At 51.9% G+C, this 18,210-nt stretch overlaps 1 protein-coding gene across 2 annotated transcripts; it reads right to left on the minus strand.

The window, feature by feature from the left end:
• Positions 1-635: 635 nt before the first annotated feature.
• LOC149427597 (uncharacterized) lies at positions 636-12,486 on the minus strand. 2 transcript variants are annotated; one of them, XM_089667868.1, is made up of 4 exons: positions 12,329-12,486; positions 8,101-8,307; positions 7,813-7,979; positions 636-3,670 (listed from the first exon to the last, which is right to left on the minus strand). In XM_089667868.1, exons 2-4 carry the CDS (start codon positions 8,249-8,251, stop codon positions 2,282-2,284), a joined length of 1,707 nt encoding a protein of 568 aa, XP_089523994.1. In that variant the 5' UTR covers positions 8,252-8,307; positions 12,329-12,486; the 3' UTR covers positions 636-2,281. The 2 variants fall into 2 exon arrangements, with proteins under 2 accessions (XP_089523994.1, XP_089523993.1); XM_089667867.1 differs by lacking the exon at positions 12,329-12,486 and adding an exon at positions 10,990-11,596.
• Positions 12,487-18,210: the final 5,724 nt, after the last annotated feature.

Below are 18,210 nucleotides of genomic sequence, written 5' to 3' on the forward strand. Positions count from 1 at the left end.
ATGAACTATATCTTATCAGTCTATGACATCATGGGATACTATCCTATCGGTGCATAGTATGCCCGTGGCTTCTAGCCATAGAAGTTATGAATATTACTGTTTTTACAGTCATCTCATTCCGCAGGAACTATATTCAATAAGTTTTGGTATTATTTATATTATTCAATACCACAGTCACAACAGTCACGAAAGTTCATCATTGCTTCCTGTGTCACAACAGTCACGAAAGTTCATCATTGCTTCCTGTGTCACAACAGTCACGAAAGTTCATCATTGCTTCCTGTGTCACAACAGTCACATTTATCCGCATGTATTATACCTATTGAAGTTTTAACACTGTGAGATATCATTTGCACACTGCAGCTAATACTGAGCGCCGCATCTGTACTTTTATCTTTGGCATCACTTGGAGGATCTGAGGTTGTTTCCTCCTCCATGCTGGCTGCTCCCACCTGTATTTGACCTGTTGTCACCCAGCGCTCATATATTTTTTATTTTACAATAATTGTCACACCACTGACTGGTTCCAACATTTTCCCCCACTTCCTCTAGAACAGATCTAAGTTTTATCTCCAGTTTTACACTCGATGGCGGAATGTCTCCATCTATACGCGCCGGCAACAGAAACGCTCCAATCAGAGAAATCAGAATCTTTTATTCTGTACAGACATGAGTGAGCCGGGCCCCGGGTATGATCTCATCAGTATGAACCTTCCACCTGTGTATGGGGGTACAGGGGGCCCGTCTCATCATTACATGTGCTCAGCGATCCTATACAGTGACTGAACTTCACTGCTCCTCCCTATCAGTCATACCGTCAGGTAGGGGCGGGGCCGGGCCCCGGGTATGATCTCATCAGTATGAACCTTCCACCTGTGTATGGGGGTACAGGGGGCCCGTCTCATTACATGAACTCAGAGGTACCATACAGTGACTGTACTTTACTGCTCCTCCCTATCAGTCATACCATCAGGTAGGGGTGGGGCCGGGCCCCGGGTATGATCTCATCACTATGAACCTTCCACCTGTGTATGGGGGGTACAGGGGGCCCGTCTCATCATTACATGAACTCAGAGGTACCATACAGTGACTGTACTTTACTGCTCCTCGCTATCAGTCATACCATCAGGTGGGGGCGGGGCCGGGCCCCGGGTATGATCTCATCATTATGAACCTTCCACCTGTGTATGGGGGTACAGGGGGCCCGTCTCATCATTACATGAACTCAGCAATCCTATACAGTGGCTGTACTTTACTGCTCCTCGCTATCAGTCATACCATCAGGTAGGGGCGGGGCAGGTCCAAAGGGTAGGCAGAGGAGGCAGCCGCCTTAGGCGTGTCAGCAGGATTGGGGGGGGGGGAGGGGTGCACAAAAAGGGCAGAACCCATGTGCTTCTAAAGTAGTTGATGGCTCATGGAGGGTATGGGGGAGGGGCACCTTACAGGACACTGTCCCCGCCCTGGGTGGGAGGGCCTCTCCCTTTTAAGTGCTATGTGTGACGGATCAGAGCCGTTCCCTTCTCTTCCACCCCAATCCTGTACAAATGGGTTCTCCTATTTCTTCTACAGGTCGAATGTTATTCATTCATGTGAATCAGAGAAATACTGTATTATGGCCACTAGATGGAGCTGAAGGTCCTTGGTAAATATATATTGACCCTCAGTGCCATCTAGTGGCCGTAAACTTACCCGTAAATATATATATATTCATTAAATGCATGAATAACATTCGACCTGTATAGGAACTAGAAGAAGATTTGATACAAATGTATCGGCAGACAAATGGCTATGGATATACACCCCTTTGATCAGATAACAAGACGGTCTTCAGATCTACGTGTGAAAATACTCCTTGCCTGGCTGTCACCACGAGGTATGTACCACAGCCAGGCCACTGGCATTATCCAGCAGCAGCCGCCATATTCCTTCAGTGCAAGTTTACTTTCACTGACCACTAGATGGAGCCGAGGCTCAATAATCTTTCCCAGGATCCTCAGCTCCATCTAGTGGCCATATTGCAGTATTTTTCCGTTTCACCCTATTTCTACAAATGAATAACATTCGACCTGTAGAAGAAATAGGGGTTAGAGTCCCCTCATGGGTTGTTGTTTTTTTGTTTTTTTTAAGTCTGTGTCCCTATTGAGGAAGGTTTCTTCCTGTTGTGTCACCAGGACAAGGAGTGAAGAGAAGTCTCCCCAGCGGGGACACAGGCTCAGTTCTGGGTGGATACAGTCTTTGGTGGTGCAGTAAAGAAGGAGGTGGAGGTTTCGGGAGAAGGAAGTCACAGCCAGCTAATGGTGAGGTTGAGTCTCTCCTTGCGTGCCCGTTCCTGGAGCTGCTGGTGGTCCCGGAAAGTCACCTCCTTGCAGTGAGACAAGTCCAGAGTCCTCAGGTCACTCCCGGAGCGAATGATGAGAGACGCCCCCCACTGGGTGACATTACTGCCACACAGGGACACCGCGCTTAGTCTCTGCAAGGGTTTGGGGGGACTTGAACCATACACGACTTCAAACACACTATCCAGAGGGGACTGGACCCCACAGAGGGACAGCGATTCCAGCTGGGGGCTCCCCTTCAGGATGGACACCAAGAAGCCCCCCAGTTTATGCTGGAAGACGGCCTGAGGTGAGCCTTCCCCTTCTATTAGCAAACTAAAGGTGTGTAGGCGGGGGAGGGGCAGGGGGGCCCCACGCCAGGGCGGAAGCTCCGGCTCATTGGGTGGAAGGTTCTGGCGAAGCACTGTGAAGTGACTTTTGAAGCTCTGGAGATTTGGGCACATGGCCAGCAGAGTGGGCAGAGACTCATCCTGACACCACAGTAGGTTCTGCACGGATAGAACCCGTAGACTGTTCCCTATGACCTGCAGTGTGGCCAGGAATTCCTCCAAGGTCCTCTCCGGCTTCTGTGTGCAGTGCAGGACCAGCTGGGTGAGGTGAGGCCATTGCACTAAACTCCAGGTACCCAATGGTTGACTGCCTAGAGAGATGGCAACCTCTTCCACCAACGGGCATAGAGACCCAAGTACCGACATGTCATCCTCCTCCAGGTCCTCCAGCTTCTTCAGGCGAAGGGTCAGTCTCTCTGTCATCCCCAACATCTCAGAACTTTTTTGGTGGGTTACCTTTGGTGCAGATGCATGAGAATTCGACTGATGGTTCCTCATGTTTGCCACTCCCTTAATATCACTTTCCCTTACTGTCCTAGACCGGGCGACCTCTGCCAATGGAGGGAACCCATCGAAGCATGGGCCAAGTTGGGTAAAACTCCCATGGTATAGAAGACTGAGGGCAGCTGGTAGGGAAGGGTTGGGGAGTTCCTCGAGGCCGGGCAATGCCAGCAGAACAAAGCACAGCACTTGTGCCCACTGATCCAGGCTGCCCTTCGGTTTCACATCTTGCAGAAGCAGAACCCTCAGTGCCTGGCAGCAGAAGGTGGCACTTTTACTGTCGTAGACCAGTGACAACAATGAAGACGATGAAACCTTCTTACATCGGGATATATCCAATTCACAGAGTCGTGGGCAGCTCCGTCCAATGGCCGTCAAAACCAGCGAGTCAGACTGAGTGTCCGCCAGACACAGCTTGGTGAGACGGGGCAAGCCTTCAATGAGTGTGGCCAGCGAGACGGCGGGAACACGGTTACAGGAGTGCAGGTCCAGGGAGGTCAGGTGCTGATGAGAAGATAAGAAAGACCAAATGTAATGAGACTGATAGACAGCGGGTCCTATTCACTAAAGGTCCATAAGTCTCCTCTATCCTCCAGACACCAAGGCCTCCCTCTGAACCATGCTCTGTCCTCCAAATACCAATGCCTTCTTCTGAACGATCCTCTATCCTTCAGATACCAAGTCGTCCTTCTGAACCATCCTCTATCCTCTAGAAAGAAAGGCCCTCAATTGAACCATCCTCTATCCTTCAGATACCAAGGCCTCCCTCTGAACCATCCTCCATCTTTCAGATACCAAGGCCTCCTTCCAAAGCATCCTCTATGCTTCAGATACTAAGGTCGCTTTCTGAACCAATCTCTATGCTTTATATACCAATGCCTTCTTCTGAACCATCCTCTGTCCTTCAGATACCAAGGCCTCCTTCTGAGCCTTCCTCTATCCTTCAGCTACCAAGGCCTCCTTCTGAACCATCCTCTATCCTTCAGCTACCAAGGCCTCCTTCTGAACCATCCTCTATCCTTCAGATATTAAGGCCTCCCTCTGAACCATCCGCTATCCTTCAGATATTAAGGCCTCCCTCTGAACCATCCGCTATCCTTCAGATACTAAGGCCTCCCACTGAACCATCCTCTATCCTCCAGATACCAAGGCCCTCCTCTGAACCATCCTCTAACCTCCAGATACCAAGGCCCTCCTCTGAACCATACTCTATCCTTCAGATACCAAGGCCTCCTTCTAAACCATCCTCTATCCTCCAGATACCAAGACCCTCCTCTGAACTATCCTCTATCCTCCAGATACCAAGGCCTCCTTCTGAACTATCCTCTATCCTTCAGATACTAAGGCCTCCCTCTGAACCATCCTCTATCCTTCAGATACTAAGGCCTCCCTCTGAACCATCCTCCATCTTTCAGATACCAAGGCCCTCCTCTGAACCATCCTCTAACCTCCAGATACCAAGGCCCTCCTCTGAACCATACTCTATCCTTCAGATTCCAAGGCCTCCTTCTAAACCATCCTCTATCCTCCAGATACCAAGACCCTCCTCTGAACTATCCTCTATCCTCCAGATACCAAGACCCTCCTCTGAACTATCCTCCAGATACCAAGGCCTCCTTCTGAACTATCCTCTATCCTTCAGATACTAAGGCCTCCCTCTGAACCATCCTCTATCCTTCAGATACTAAGGCCTCCCTCTGAACCATCCTCCATCTTTCAGATACCAAGGCCTCCTTCTGAACCATACTCTATCCTCCAGATACCAATGCCCTCCTCTGAACTATCCTCCAGATACCAATGCCCTCCTCTGAACCATACTCTATCCTTCAGATACCAAGGCCTCCTTCTGAACCATCCTCTATCCTTCAGATACTAAGGCCTCCCTCTGAACCATCCTCTATCCCTCAGATACTAAGGCCTCCCTCTGAACCATCCTCTATCCTTCAGATACTTAGGCCTCCCTCTAAACCATTCTCTATCCTCCAGATACCAATGCCCTCCTCTGAACCATACTCTATCCTTCAGATACCAAGGCCTCCTTCTGAACCATCCTCTATCCTTCAGATACTAAGGCCTCCCTCTGAACCATCCTCTATCCCTCAGATACTAAGGCCTCCTTCTGAACCATCCTCTATCCTCCAGATACCAAGGCCCTCCTCTTAACCATCCTCTATCCTCCAGATACCAAGGCCCTCCTCTGAACCATACTCTATCCTCCAGATACCAATGCCCTCCTCTGAACCATCCTCTATCCTTCAGATACCAAGGCCCTCCTCTGAACCATACTCTATCCTTCAGATACCAAGGCCTCCCTCTGAACCATCCTCTATCCCTAGGGTGGTCTGCATGCCATTGCAATCTGCTAGGAACACCCACTCCTCCAGACTGAGTCCCACCCATAAAGGCATTCTGATATCTGCATAACTCCTCCCAAAGGTCAGCCCATTGCTTGGATCAGGACTGAGGGCTCCTGAGAGAAGTACTGAGGCAAGGTGTTGTGATGCTTTTAGGAAGTTCTGCATATCACCCTGCTGGCACCTCCCACCAGCCATGATCTGCCTGCATTACACAGAGACCCAGTAATGACACAACTGAGTGCACAATAAGGTAAAATGAAAACAGAAATCTTTAATTTAAACATTTCATTTGGGATGAAATAGCTAGATGATGCTGGGTGTCCTCCAGTAAGGAAATGATCCTCTGGTGGAGGATAGAGAATGGCTCAGACCAGAGGCCCTAGTATCTGGAGAACAGAGGATGCTTCAGAAAGGGGGCTTATCTAGAGGATAGAGGATGGCTCAGAAGGGGACTTAGTATTCGGAGAACAGAGGATTGCTCAGAAGTTGACTTTAGTATCTGGAGGATAGAGAATGGCTCAGAAGGAGGCCTTAGTATCTGGAGGATATAGGATGGCTCAGAAGGAGGCCTTGGTATCTGGAGGATATAGGATGGCTCAGAAGGAGGCCTTGGTATCTGCAGGATATAGGATGGCTCGGAAGGAGGCCATACTATCCATGGGATAGAGCATGGCTCAGAAGGAGGCCTTAGCATCTGGAGGATATAGGATGGCTCAGATGGAGGCCTTAATATTTGGAGTATAGAGGATGGCTCAGAAGGAGGCCTTACTATCAGGGGGATAGATGATGGCACAGATGGGGTCTTTAGTATCTGGAGAATAGCGGATGGCTCAGAAGGAGGACTTATTATCTGGGGGATAGAGGATGGATCAGAAGGAGGCATTAATATCTCTAGGATAGAGGATGGATCAGAATGAGGCCTTGGTATTTAGGGGACAGAGGAAGGCTCAGAAGGATGCCTTAGTATTTGCATGATAGAGGATGGCTCAGGAGTCCTTGGTATCTGGAGGATAGAGGAAGGCTCCAAAAGGGGGCCTTAGTATCTGGAAGATAGACAATGGCTCAGAAGGAAGCCTTAGTATCTGGAGGATAGAGGAGGACTCTGAAGGGGTCCTAAGTATCTGGAAGATAGAGGATGACTCCGAAGGGGGCCTAAGTATCTGGAAGATAGAGGATGACTCCGAAGGGGGCCTAAGTATCTGGAGGATAGAGGAAGATAGACAATGGCTCAGAAGGAAGCCTTAGTATCTGGAGGATAGAGGAGGACTCTGAAGGGGTCCTAAGTATCTGGAAGATAGAGGATGACTCCGAAGGGGGCCTAAGTATCTGGAAGATAGAGGATGACTCCGAAGGGGGCCTAAGTATCTGGAGGATAGAGGATTGTTCAGAAGAAGTCCTTGGTATCTGGAGGATAGAGGAGGACTCTGAAGAGGGCCTAAGTAACTGGAAGATAGAGGATCGATCAGAAGGAGTTCATGGTATGTGGAGGATAGAGGATGGATCAGAAGGGGTCCTTATTATCTGGAGGATAGAGGATGACTCCGAAGGGGGCCTAAGTATCTGGAGGATAGAGGATTGTTCAGAAGAAGTCCTTGGTATCTGGAGGATAGAGGAGGACTCTGAAGAGGGCCTAAGTAACTGGAAGATAGAGGATGGATCAGAAGGAGTTCATGGTATGTGGAGGATAGAGGATGGATCAGAAGGGGTCCTTATTATCTGGAGGATAGAGGATGACTCTGAAGGGGGCCTAAGTATCTGGAGGATAGAGGATGGCTCAGAAGGGGGCCTAAGTATCTAGAGGATAGAGGATGGCTCAGAAGGGGTCTTTAGTGTCTGGAGGATAGAGGATGGCTCAGAAGGGGTCTTTAGTGTCTGGAGGATAGAGGATGGTTCAGAAGGGGTCCTTAGTATCTGGAGGATAGAAGATGGCTCAGAGGAGGTCTGTAGCATCTGGAATATAGAGGACGGTTCAGAAGGAGTTCATGGTATGTGGAGGATAGAGGATGGTTCAGAAGTGGTCCTTAGTATCTGGAGGATAGAGGCTGGCTCATAAAAGAGGCCTTAAAATCTGGAGGATAGAGGAAGGCTCAGAAGTGGTCCTTAGTATCTGGAGGATAGAGGATGGCTCAGAGGAGGTCCGTAGCATCTGAAGGATAGAGGAAGGCTCAAAGGGGTCCTTGGTATCTGGAGGACAGAGGATGATTCAGAAGGAGGCCAAAGTATTTGGAGGAAAGAGGATGGCTCATGAACGGGGTTCCATATAGTGGATCTTCCAATGGACCGTCTTACCTTGCAGCGCACAGTGACGAGCTGCATTATGGCGACATTGACGAGCCCGGCACAGGAACGGAGGCTGAGCTCCAACAGGTGAGGCTGAAGGAGGAGGTGGAGGCACCCTTTATTCAGCTTGTGTGATTCTCCCAGAATCCGGATCAGTTCCTGGACCAGCGAGCCGGCTGAGGGGAAGAGGGTGAGGAGGTGAGTGGGACACATATAGGAGATATAGACATATGGGCACTGGTGAGGGCACCCATCACAGGACACCATGGCGCTCACCTTGGCCATGGCGGTACTCACCCAGCTGATTGAAGGGTCCTTCAATGAAGAGGAAATTATATTCCTCCATATTTTTCATCATGTAATCCTTCATCCAAACGCTCTGCATGTTGTCCGCGATGTTCTGCAGGCACAGGCCAGTCAGGGTCACCACCTCCTTCCTCCGAGACATGGTCCAACCCAATGGATGTGGGGGAGTCCCACTCACTGGAAACGGGATGGTCACGCCTGTTGGACACAAACGGATTAGGCGACGGCAGCTTGGGCTCTTGGGGTATGGAAATCACATGTACAGAGGGACAGGGTCACATGACCAGAGTTCTACTCTGGATCCCTAGAGCACAGTGGTGGCTGACTCCTATCAGGGACTTTATGGGCGGAGTTGTACAGAGGTGGGGGGGCGGAGTCAATGTCCTGACCCATTCTCCATATAGAAATTTCAGCTTGTGCCTCTGAGCTCTCTAAACACCAGGCTTGTGAAAGTGAGCCTAGAGTGCCCCCTGCTGGCTGGTCGAAGAACGACATAATATTCACAAAATGTTTCATATTTACCATACAAAAGGGATCCCATATTTTGTATTTTATTTTTGGGGGGTCTCACCATTATTATACAGGATTTATAAAGTGCCATCATTTTGCACAGCAGGTTATAATATGAAGGAAGACAGTGCAGTTCCTATATATTCACGAGGAGCAGGGAGGCTCTGGTTCTGGGAGCTTACAATCTAATACGGAGGTATAAAAGGTCAAAACTGTGAGGGATGAGCTGATGGAGAAGGTCCAGTTGTTAGGTGGAGGCGGGATAGGCTTCCCTGAGGAGACGAGTTTTCAAGGATCACCTAAAGGTGGATGGAGTCGGAGACAGAGAGATTGGGGTAGGAAGTTGCAGAGGATGGGAGAGGCTCTGGAGAAATCCTGGAGGTGAGCATGGGAAGAGGTGATGAGGGAGCTGGAGAGAAGGAGGTCATTGGAGGAGCAGAGAAGACGGTGTGGGTGATACTTTGGACAGAGTTGTGGATGGCTTTGTAGGCTGTGGTTAACATTTTCAAGGTCCTAGTTTTGAAGAGTGGATGTCAATGGAGGGACTGGCAGAGAAGGGTGGAGGACACTGAGTGGAGGCCAGTGGAGGGATTGGCAGAGAAGGGTGGAGGACACTGAGTGGAGGCCAGTGGAGGGATTGGCAGAGAGGGGTGGAGGACACCGAATGGAGGCCAGTGGAGGGATCGGCAAAGAGGGGTGGAGGACACTGAATGGAGGTCAGTGGAGGGATTGGCAGAGAAGGGTGGAGGACACTGAGTGGAGGCCAGTGGAGGGATTGGCAGAGAAGGGTGGAGGACACTGAGTGGAGGCCAGTGGAGGGATCGGCAAAGAGGGGTGGAGGACACTGAATGGAGGTCAGTGGAGGGATTGGCAAAGATGGGTGGAGGGTACCGAATGGAAGCCAGTGGAGGGATTGCCAGAGAGGGGTGGAGGAAACTGAGTGGAGGGATTGGCAGAGAGGGGTGGAGGGCACTGAATGGAGGTCAGTGGAGAAATTGGCAGAGGGGGGTGGAGGACACCGAATGGAGGCCAGTGGAGGGATCGGCAAAGAGGGGTGGAGGACACCGAATGGAGGCCAGTGGAGGGATCGGCAAAGAGGGGTGGAGGACACTGAATGGAGGTCAGTGAAGGGATTTGCAAAGATGGGTGGAGGGTACCGAATGGAAGCCAGTTGAGGGATTGGCAGAGAGGGGTGGAGGACACTGAGTGGAGGGATTGGCAGAGAGGGGTGGAGGACACTGAGTGGAGGGATTGGCAGAGAGGGGTGGAGGGCACTGAATGGAGGTCAGTGGAGGGATTGGCAGAGAGGGGTGGAGGGCACGGAATGGAGGCCAGTGTAGGGATTGGCAGAGAGGGGTGGAGGACACTGAGTGGAGGCCAGTGGAGGGATTGGCAGAGGGGGGTGGAGGACACTGAATGGAGGCCAGTGGAGGGATTGGCAGAGGGGGGTGGAGGACACTGAGTGGAGGCCAGTGGAGGGATTGGCAGAGGGGGGTGGAGGACACTGAATGGAGGCCAGTGGAGGGATTGGCAGAGAGGGGTGGAGGACACTGAGTGGAGGCCAGTGGAGGGATTGGCAGAGGGGGGTGGAGGACACTGAATGGAGGCCAGTGGAGGGATTGGCAGAGGGGGGTGGAGGACACTGAGTGGAGGCCAGTGGAGGGATTGGCAGAGGGGGGTGGAGGACACTGAATGGAGGCCAGTGGAGGGATTGGCAGAGAGGGGTGGAGGACACTGAGTGGAGGCCAGTGGAGGGATTGGCAGAGGGGGGTGGAGGACACTGAATGGAGGCCAGTGGAGGGATTGGCAGAGGGGGGTGGAGGACACTGAGTGGAGGCCAGTGGAGGGATTGGCAGAGGGGGGTGGAGGACACTGAATGGAGGCCAGTGGAGGGATTGGCAGAGAGGGGTGGAGGACACTGAGTGGAGGCCAGTGGAGGGATTGGCAGAGGGGGGTGGAGGACACTGAATGGAGGCCAGTGGAGGGATTGGCAGAGGGGGGTGGAGGACACTGAGTGGAGGCCAGTGGAGGGATTGGCAGAGGGGGGTGGAGGACACTGAATGGAGGCCAGTGGAGGGATTGGCAGAGAGGGGTGGAGGACACTGAGTGGAGGCCAGTGGAGGGATCGGCAAAGAGGATCAGAGGACACTAAGAGGGTTGAAAAAAGTAAATAGAGAAGATCTGTAGAAGAAAGTTAAACATTCCATCCAGGTAGAAGGTGTCAGTCAGTCCCCCCCTACCAGCCCCCCCCCCCCCCCGCTGGAGATGGTGTGTAGAGTCCAGGAGACGTCATAGAGGACAGAGGAGGAAGGATCAGTGACACTCCTCTCCATGGTATGTGTGATGAATGGAGGAGGATCTGTCACTCACCGATGAGGTCTTCTCTCTGGATGACTCGATGACGGGTCCTCAGTGTCTGCCCAGAGCTCCCGGACCTTCACCTTTCCTACCTGGACCCCGCAATCCCTTCCCCCCTCCGATCCCACAGATCCACACACCGGGCTCCTCTCCCTCCCTTCTTACTCTCTCCTTTCCTGTCTCTCCCTCTTCTTTCCTCCCTACTCCTCTCTCCCTCCTTCTCTGCTATCCTCCTCTCCCCTCTCAGTATGTCTGGTGTCACTCTTCCTTCTATCACTCTCAGACTCGTCTCTCTGTAGATGAAATCCTTTCACCTCTCGGATGGATTGAGTAATCTGTAAAGTTTCTCTCTTCTCTTTCCTCTCCTCTCCCTTCCCCCCTATCCCCCCTCTTCTTACTCTCTCCTCTCCTGTCTCTCCCTCTTCTTCTCCTCCTGCTCTCTCCCTACACCTCTTTCTTCTGCTCTCCTTTCCTCCCCTCCTCTCCTCTCTCTGTATGTTTGGTGTCACTCTTCCTCCTTTCACTCTCGGACTCGTCTGTCTTGGATGGATTGAGTAATCTGTAGAGTTTCTTTCTCTTCCCTCTGCTGTCTCCTCCGTGTTCCCCCCTCTGTACCCCTCTCCTGCCCCCGTCTTTCCCCGTCTCTCCCCCCCTTGTCTCTCTCTTTACCCCTTGGTGTCCCCCCCCCCTCCCCTTCCTCAGTCACACTGAACTCCGATTTCCTTCTGTGTCACCACCTCCGCCTCCCATCCCTCCCTCTGCTCCGCCCCCCCCGCCCCATGGATACATTGTATTACAGAGTGACAGTCCCACTTCCTGGAGAGAAGTCCCAGCCATGCTCCCGTCCTGTCCTGTCCCCTCTCATCCCCTCCAATCCCCTCCCGTCCCATTCCATCCCCTCCCGTCCCATTCCATCTCAGCCATGCGCCTGTCTCGTCCCCTCCAATCCCGTCCCATTCCATCCCCTCTCGTCCCATCCCCTCCCATCCCATTCCATCCCGTCCCCTCTCGTCCCATCCCCTCCCGTCCCATCCCAGCCATGCACCTGTCCCCTCTCATCCCATCCCGTCCCCTCCAATCCCGTCCCATTCCATCCCCTCCCGTCCCGTCCCATCCCCTCCCGTCCCATCCCAGCCATGCACCTGTCCCCTCTCATCCCCTCTCGTCCCATTCCATCCCGTCGCCTCTCATCCCGTCCCATCCCATCTCATCCCATCCCAGCCATGCACCTGTCCCGTCCCCTCCCCTCCTCTCTTCCCCGGCATCACACCAACCCCTTTATAATACACCCCGGCATGAACAATGTACACAGTACGGCTTCTGAGCCATGGGGAGGGGGATGGGAGCATACCGTCTATGACGTCATTGGGTATGTTCGGTGAATGATGTCACCCGGGTATTGCCGTCCATTCGTGTATTCATTCGTTCTGCCATTCAGGAGCAGGAAGTCATCGGGGTCGGGTCATGATTGGAGGATCCTCCCGGCTCACGACTTTCTGAGATGGAAACGAGAGACACCTATAAGGAAAAGTATATAGGTATAGGACACACCCCCTGCCCCGCCCTCCACCTATAAGAGAATTATTACGCAGGAAATGATTGGCTAAACCCACAAGTGTTTATTACCACTAATATTCCTTTATATTGGCTTTGGAAATATACAAATACAACACTTTATAGACAAACAATACATTTTATGAACATCGGTATACATCAGACCAACGTGAGGGACAAATGAGAGGGACGGGGGACTTTGTTCCCAATGAGGGGGACGGGGGGGACTTTGTTCCCAATGAGGGGGACGGGGGGGACTTTGTTCCCAATGAGGGGGACGGGGGGGACTTTGTTCCCAATTGAGGGGGACGGGGGGGGACTTTGTTCCCAATTGAGGGGGACGGGGGGGACTTTGTTCCCAATTGAGGGGGACGGGGGCGGGACTTTGTTCCCAATTGAGGGGGACGGGGGCGGGACTTTGTTCCCAATTGAGGGGGACGGGGGCGGGACTTTGTTCCCAATTGAGGGGGACGGGGGCGGGACTTTGTTCCCAATTGAGGGGGACGGGGGCGGGACTTTGTTCCCAATTGAGGGGGACGGGGGCAGGACTTTGTTCCCAATTGAGGGGGACGGGGGCGGGACTTTGTTCCCAATTGAGGGGGACGGGGGGGGGACTTTGTTCCCAATTGAGGGGGGCGGGACTTTTTTCCCAACTGAGGGGGACTTTGTTCCCAATGAGGGGGACGGGGGGGGGGGGGACTTTGTTCCCAATGAGGGGGACGGGGGGGACTGTGTTCCCAATTGAGGGGGACGGGGGGGGACTTTGTTCCCAATTGAGGGGGACGGGGGGGACTGTGTTCCCAATTGAGGGGGACGGGGGGGACTGTGTTCCCAATTGAGGGGGACGGGGGGGACTTTGTTCCCAATTGAGGGGGACGGGGGGGACTTTGTTCCCAACTGAGGGGGACAGGGGGACTTTGTTCCGATTGAGGGGGACTGTGTTCCGAATGAGGGGGACAGGGGGACCTTGTTCCCAATGAGGGGAACTTTGTTCCCAATGAGGGGGACAGGGGGACTTTGTTTCGATTGAGGGGGACAGGGGGACTTTGTTCCGAATGAGGGGATCAGGGGGACTTTGTTCCCAATTGAGGGGGACGGGGGGGACTTTGTTCCGAATGAGGGGGATGGGGGGACTTTGTTCCGATTGAGGGGGACAGGGGGACTTTGTTCCGATTAAGGGGGACAGGGGGACTTTGTTCCGAATGAGGGGATCAGGGGGACTTTGTTCCCAATTGAGGGGATCAGGGGGACTTTGTTCCCAATTGAGGGGGACGGGGGGGACTTTGTTCCCAATGAGGGGGATGGGGGGACTTTGTTCCGATTGAGGGGGACAGGGGGACTTTGTTCCGATTGAGGGGGACTGTGTTCCAAATGAGGGGTACAGGGGGACTTTGTTCCCAATGAGGGGAACTTTGTTCCCAATGAGGGGGACAGGGGGACTTTGTTCCGATTGAGGGGGATCAGGGGGACTTTGTTCCGAATGAGGGGATCAGAGGGACTTTGTTCCGAATGAGGGGATCAGGGGGACTTTGTTCCGAATGAGGGGATCAGGGGGACTTTGTTCCGAATGAGGGGATCAGGGGGACTTTGTTCCAATTGAGGGGGACAGGGGGACTTTGTTCCAATTGAGGGGGACAGGGGGACTTTGTTCCAAAAGAGGGGGACAGTCCCTCGAAATCAGGGACAGTTGGGAGCTATGAGGTTATTATTGTCACCCAGACCCCCAAAACCACCGGGCCAGAGATGTGGGGAAGGAGGCCCCTGTCCTCATCAACATGGGGACAGGTTCTTTTCCTGGGAGGATCCCCACTGGCAAGACACCCCCAAATGAGGGACAGTCCCTCAAAATCAGGGACAGTTGGGAGCTATGAGGTTATTATTTTCCCCCAGACCCCCATAACCACCAGGGTTGTGGGGAAGAGGCCCTTGTCCTCACCAACATGGGGACAAGTTCCTTTCCTGGGAGGATCCCCACTGGCAAGACACCCCGCCCTTCCATGTTGCAGGCATATGGACTGGTCTCATTCGGGAAGGAGGGTGAACACTGCCCCGCCCCCCACTTTCCTGTGTGCTCAGGTAAGGAAGCTTTAGGGTAGATTCCCACCAGATGCAGAGAACTGCATTGGGGGGGCTATTCCGGTGCAGTCCCACCACACCCCCATCGCAAAATGCCTTGTGTCTGGTGTAGCCGGTTCACACCACTGCATCGCTCATTCATCACATGCCAGCCAATAGAACGTTCTGTGTGACAGTTTAATAAAGTTTGTTCAAAACAAAACGGGGGAGGGAGATGGAGTGCAATGCACCGGAATAGACACATCTTCACCATAGCGCACCATCCATTGAGTTGCAATATGGCGGCTGAAGTGAACTGACCCTACATCCGCTAAAGGATTGCATTGGGTGCCACTCTTTTTCTTTTCTGGCAGCCCACCCTTCCACTATTGGCCCTTGAATACTCAGCATGCATTTCACGAAGCCCACCTCCGGTCTCCCTACTTCCTCTTCACCTTGTTTCTGAACGCACCCCTTAATCCAAAATGGAGCCCAGCGCAGACTGAAATACTGTACATGTGGGCGTACTGTTAATGGGGGGGGGGGCTCATTCTGGCACCAAACTAAATATGGTTTGGAGGAGCGACCTTTGCAGGGCTCTGAGGCTCTACAGTCAATGTTCTTCCAAACTCTGTGCTCCCAAGTCCCGAGACTCTCCAAGTTTGCCTGGCATTTGGACAGAGGACCTGGGTAACATAAATGTAAGATTCGGGTAGTTGAGGTACCCAGGCCATGGAACCAGGTCCAGATCACCCAGGAACGACCTTATGCCAGGCTCGAACATCTGGGTGCGATAGCTGATAGAGTACCACCAGATGACCATGGCCAGTGGTGGAAAATGATGACAGCACACAATGACAGGTTTGCCTGTACCCTTCCAGTAGGTAGTCGGTGGCCAGTGGATGAAGTGGATCCGCAGGGCGATCTGCTGGCCAGTTCTAATCCAGACCCTTTAGGATCATTCAGAGAGCTGGGCAGTAGCCCTCTCCAATCTGCAGGGGGACAACCTTCACCCCCCAATCTAGGAAACCTTCCAGGGAGACGTGTTAGCCGACCCATTTAGGCTCAGCTATGCATCATCTAGAAGGGGGGAGATGTAACATAGATGTAAGATTTGGGTAGTTGAGATGTGATCTGTAGAAATATGTCATTGTAGATCTCGTCTCATTCCGTGTTATTACAGATCCGTGTTCAGTATTCAGTCAGAGACATATGTCCTCCAATCAGTGTTCAGTATTCAGCCAGAGACATATGTCCTCCAATCAGCATCTGAAAGGACTGAGCAGCTTCTAGGCTGGAGGTGTCAATACAATGTTGTCACCTATGTAGCCGAGTTTTCCACTTTCTTGAACCTAAAAGAAGAATGTGACGGGAGGGACTTTGGGTGGGGGGCCCATGGAACCCAGCTCACTTTGGAGAGGTGGGGAGACCCGTCTCAGCTCCCCATATCACTCTTATGTGTAAGTCCCCCTGTGCCTGTTAGGGGTACAGGGTGATCTGTCCTGATATTAGGGTGGGGGATTGTGGAAGGTTTAATGCCATGTGGCTGCATCCCATTGTTCTATTGTTTGTCTGGCTTGGGAGCAAAGTATTATGGGATGTATGTGTTTGTGTATTGGCTTGGTGGGGGATGTCTCCAGCAGCCCTCCCTCCTGATGGGACTGTCTGGTGGTGTGTCTCTTGTTACTAAATGTAGATTGCCCCGCCATGTGTCATTATGCAGGGAGGGGGGATTGTTCTCTGAGTGTATATATCTTGTATCTTAGTTAAAATAAACTAGTCTATTTCCTGGTTTACTTCAAGACTGGTGTCCTCTAGTCTTGTATGGTCGGCTGTGGTCGGTGTTGAGACAGGAAAGCGGTAGTCTAACAGAAGTACCCAAGTGCAGTCGGGGTCCGGTTCAGTTACAAAGAGCTCTAGCCATTTCGGCTTCAAGAACCCGCAGGAGACCAGGAGGGGGCTCCGAAATGTCTGCCAGCTCTGATTTATATCCACAGATCAGAGGAATCTATTCCATCTCTCATAAAAGATACAATATTAGTTGTGGAGAGATGGAAATCCTTCCTTCTGATTGGACACACTGTAGGCTACATCTACATGTAAAAGTGTATTTGTAGCCTCTGTAGAATCCCAGAGAAACTCACAAAATGGTTATATGGCACCTGATTGCAACAGCTGAAAAGTGATTGGTACTACCGCGATCGGACTGCAGCGCTGGTGTCAGAAATTCTATCCCTGACTTGGTTATCCGAACCGGTCCTGGTCCAATCGAGATTGGGCACTTCAGAACACAGAAAGTCCTGTAGGCTGGTACAGGAACACCCCCCCAGGGTTGATTGGCCAAGGGCTAAAGTCCCGCCCACATCCATATTTCAATAAATTGAGGACCCTGAGATATGGACAGTAGGATTCGTACGGAGTCGGTTCTATTGACTGGCGAATCGCGGACTTTCTCTGACTTGCTCCAGTTGCAGGATAAATCTGGGGAAAGTTTTATTTCTGTTTTTATTCCCTTTTATTTTATAGTCAATAGCTCATTGTGTGTCTTCTTGTATTTTCTGTATTAGTTGTAACTCTTTATACTTTGTACATATTTTATGCTCCGCCCACTTTCGGGATATTAAATCATAAAATTAATAAGTGACTTCTGTGTACTAAGCTCGAGCTCATATCTCCGGAGAGATCGTTGTATTGTAGTGTCTCGGTCGAGCTCATTGCCAATCTGTATGCAATTGCACTGCATGCAGATTGTAAAGTAGCAGATCTGCCAGACGGGGATCTGTGTGTCTGTGGTGGCCCAGCAGACCAGTCTGCGGACAAACTGTTGGGTGGTGGCAAGCTACTGTTTGTTGTGTGTCTGGTGTGGGGACAGTGGAAGAGTGATTAACCCCGGGGTTCTAGCTTGGAGGAATCCTAGAAGGGTGTGCGATTGCTAGGCTGCTCCCCAACCCTTAGAGTGCATCAGATTGTATGTAAGATTAGTATCTGCCTGTGTGTGGTCAGCCAGCTGGATTGGAGTCTCCCTCTAAAGGTGGCCAGAGGCAGTGCAGGCTGTGAAAGTATATCACGGCCAGTCTTATATGCTCAAAGTCCCCTTATTCCCTCTTTACCCCAAGTCACACCTCAGTTAGCTAGTCGCTGTGGGCGTGCGGTTGGATCTGTGACAGTTGGCGTCAGCGAGCAGGATCTGCTTAGTACGTTAGTGCATGGTTTATTCATTGAACCCGTGTACTAAAGGTTGGAAGCTGTCAAGGTCCTACCTTTCCTCAGAGCTTGTGCATCCCATGTGCTGGCATCCATCTTGGGTTTCTGCAAAGCATGGTGGGAACCTTTATGCCTTCAGGCTTCTCTGGCTCCTCCTCAGAAGGGTGTGGTTCATCACATTTAAGCCTGCTGTCTGCAAGTGCTCTCTGCATTCGTGTCTTGTGTGTTAGTGTTGCTAAAGCTCTGTTTCTACTCTCGTGGCTCTCCTGGAAACAGATTCGGCTTTTGACTGCGTTTTCCATTGATCTGACCTTCCGTTGCTGAACCCGGCCTGTGACCTGTTATTCTTGTCTACCGTTCTGTACCGTTTGTCCCGTTGTTATCGACCCGGCCTGCCTGACTATGCTTTGATCTGGTTCC

This window comes from Staurois parvus, unplaced genomic scaffold, assembly GCF_062004578.1.
Source record: "Staurois parvus isolate SC_StPar_1 unplaced genomic scaffold, SC_StPar_1.0 ptg003635l, whole genome shotgun sequence".
Classification (NCBI taxonomy): Eukaryota; Metazoa; Chordata; class Amphibia; order Anura; family Ranidae; genus Staurois; species Staurois parvus.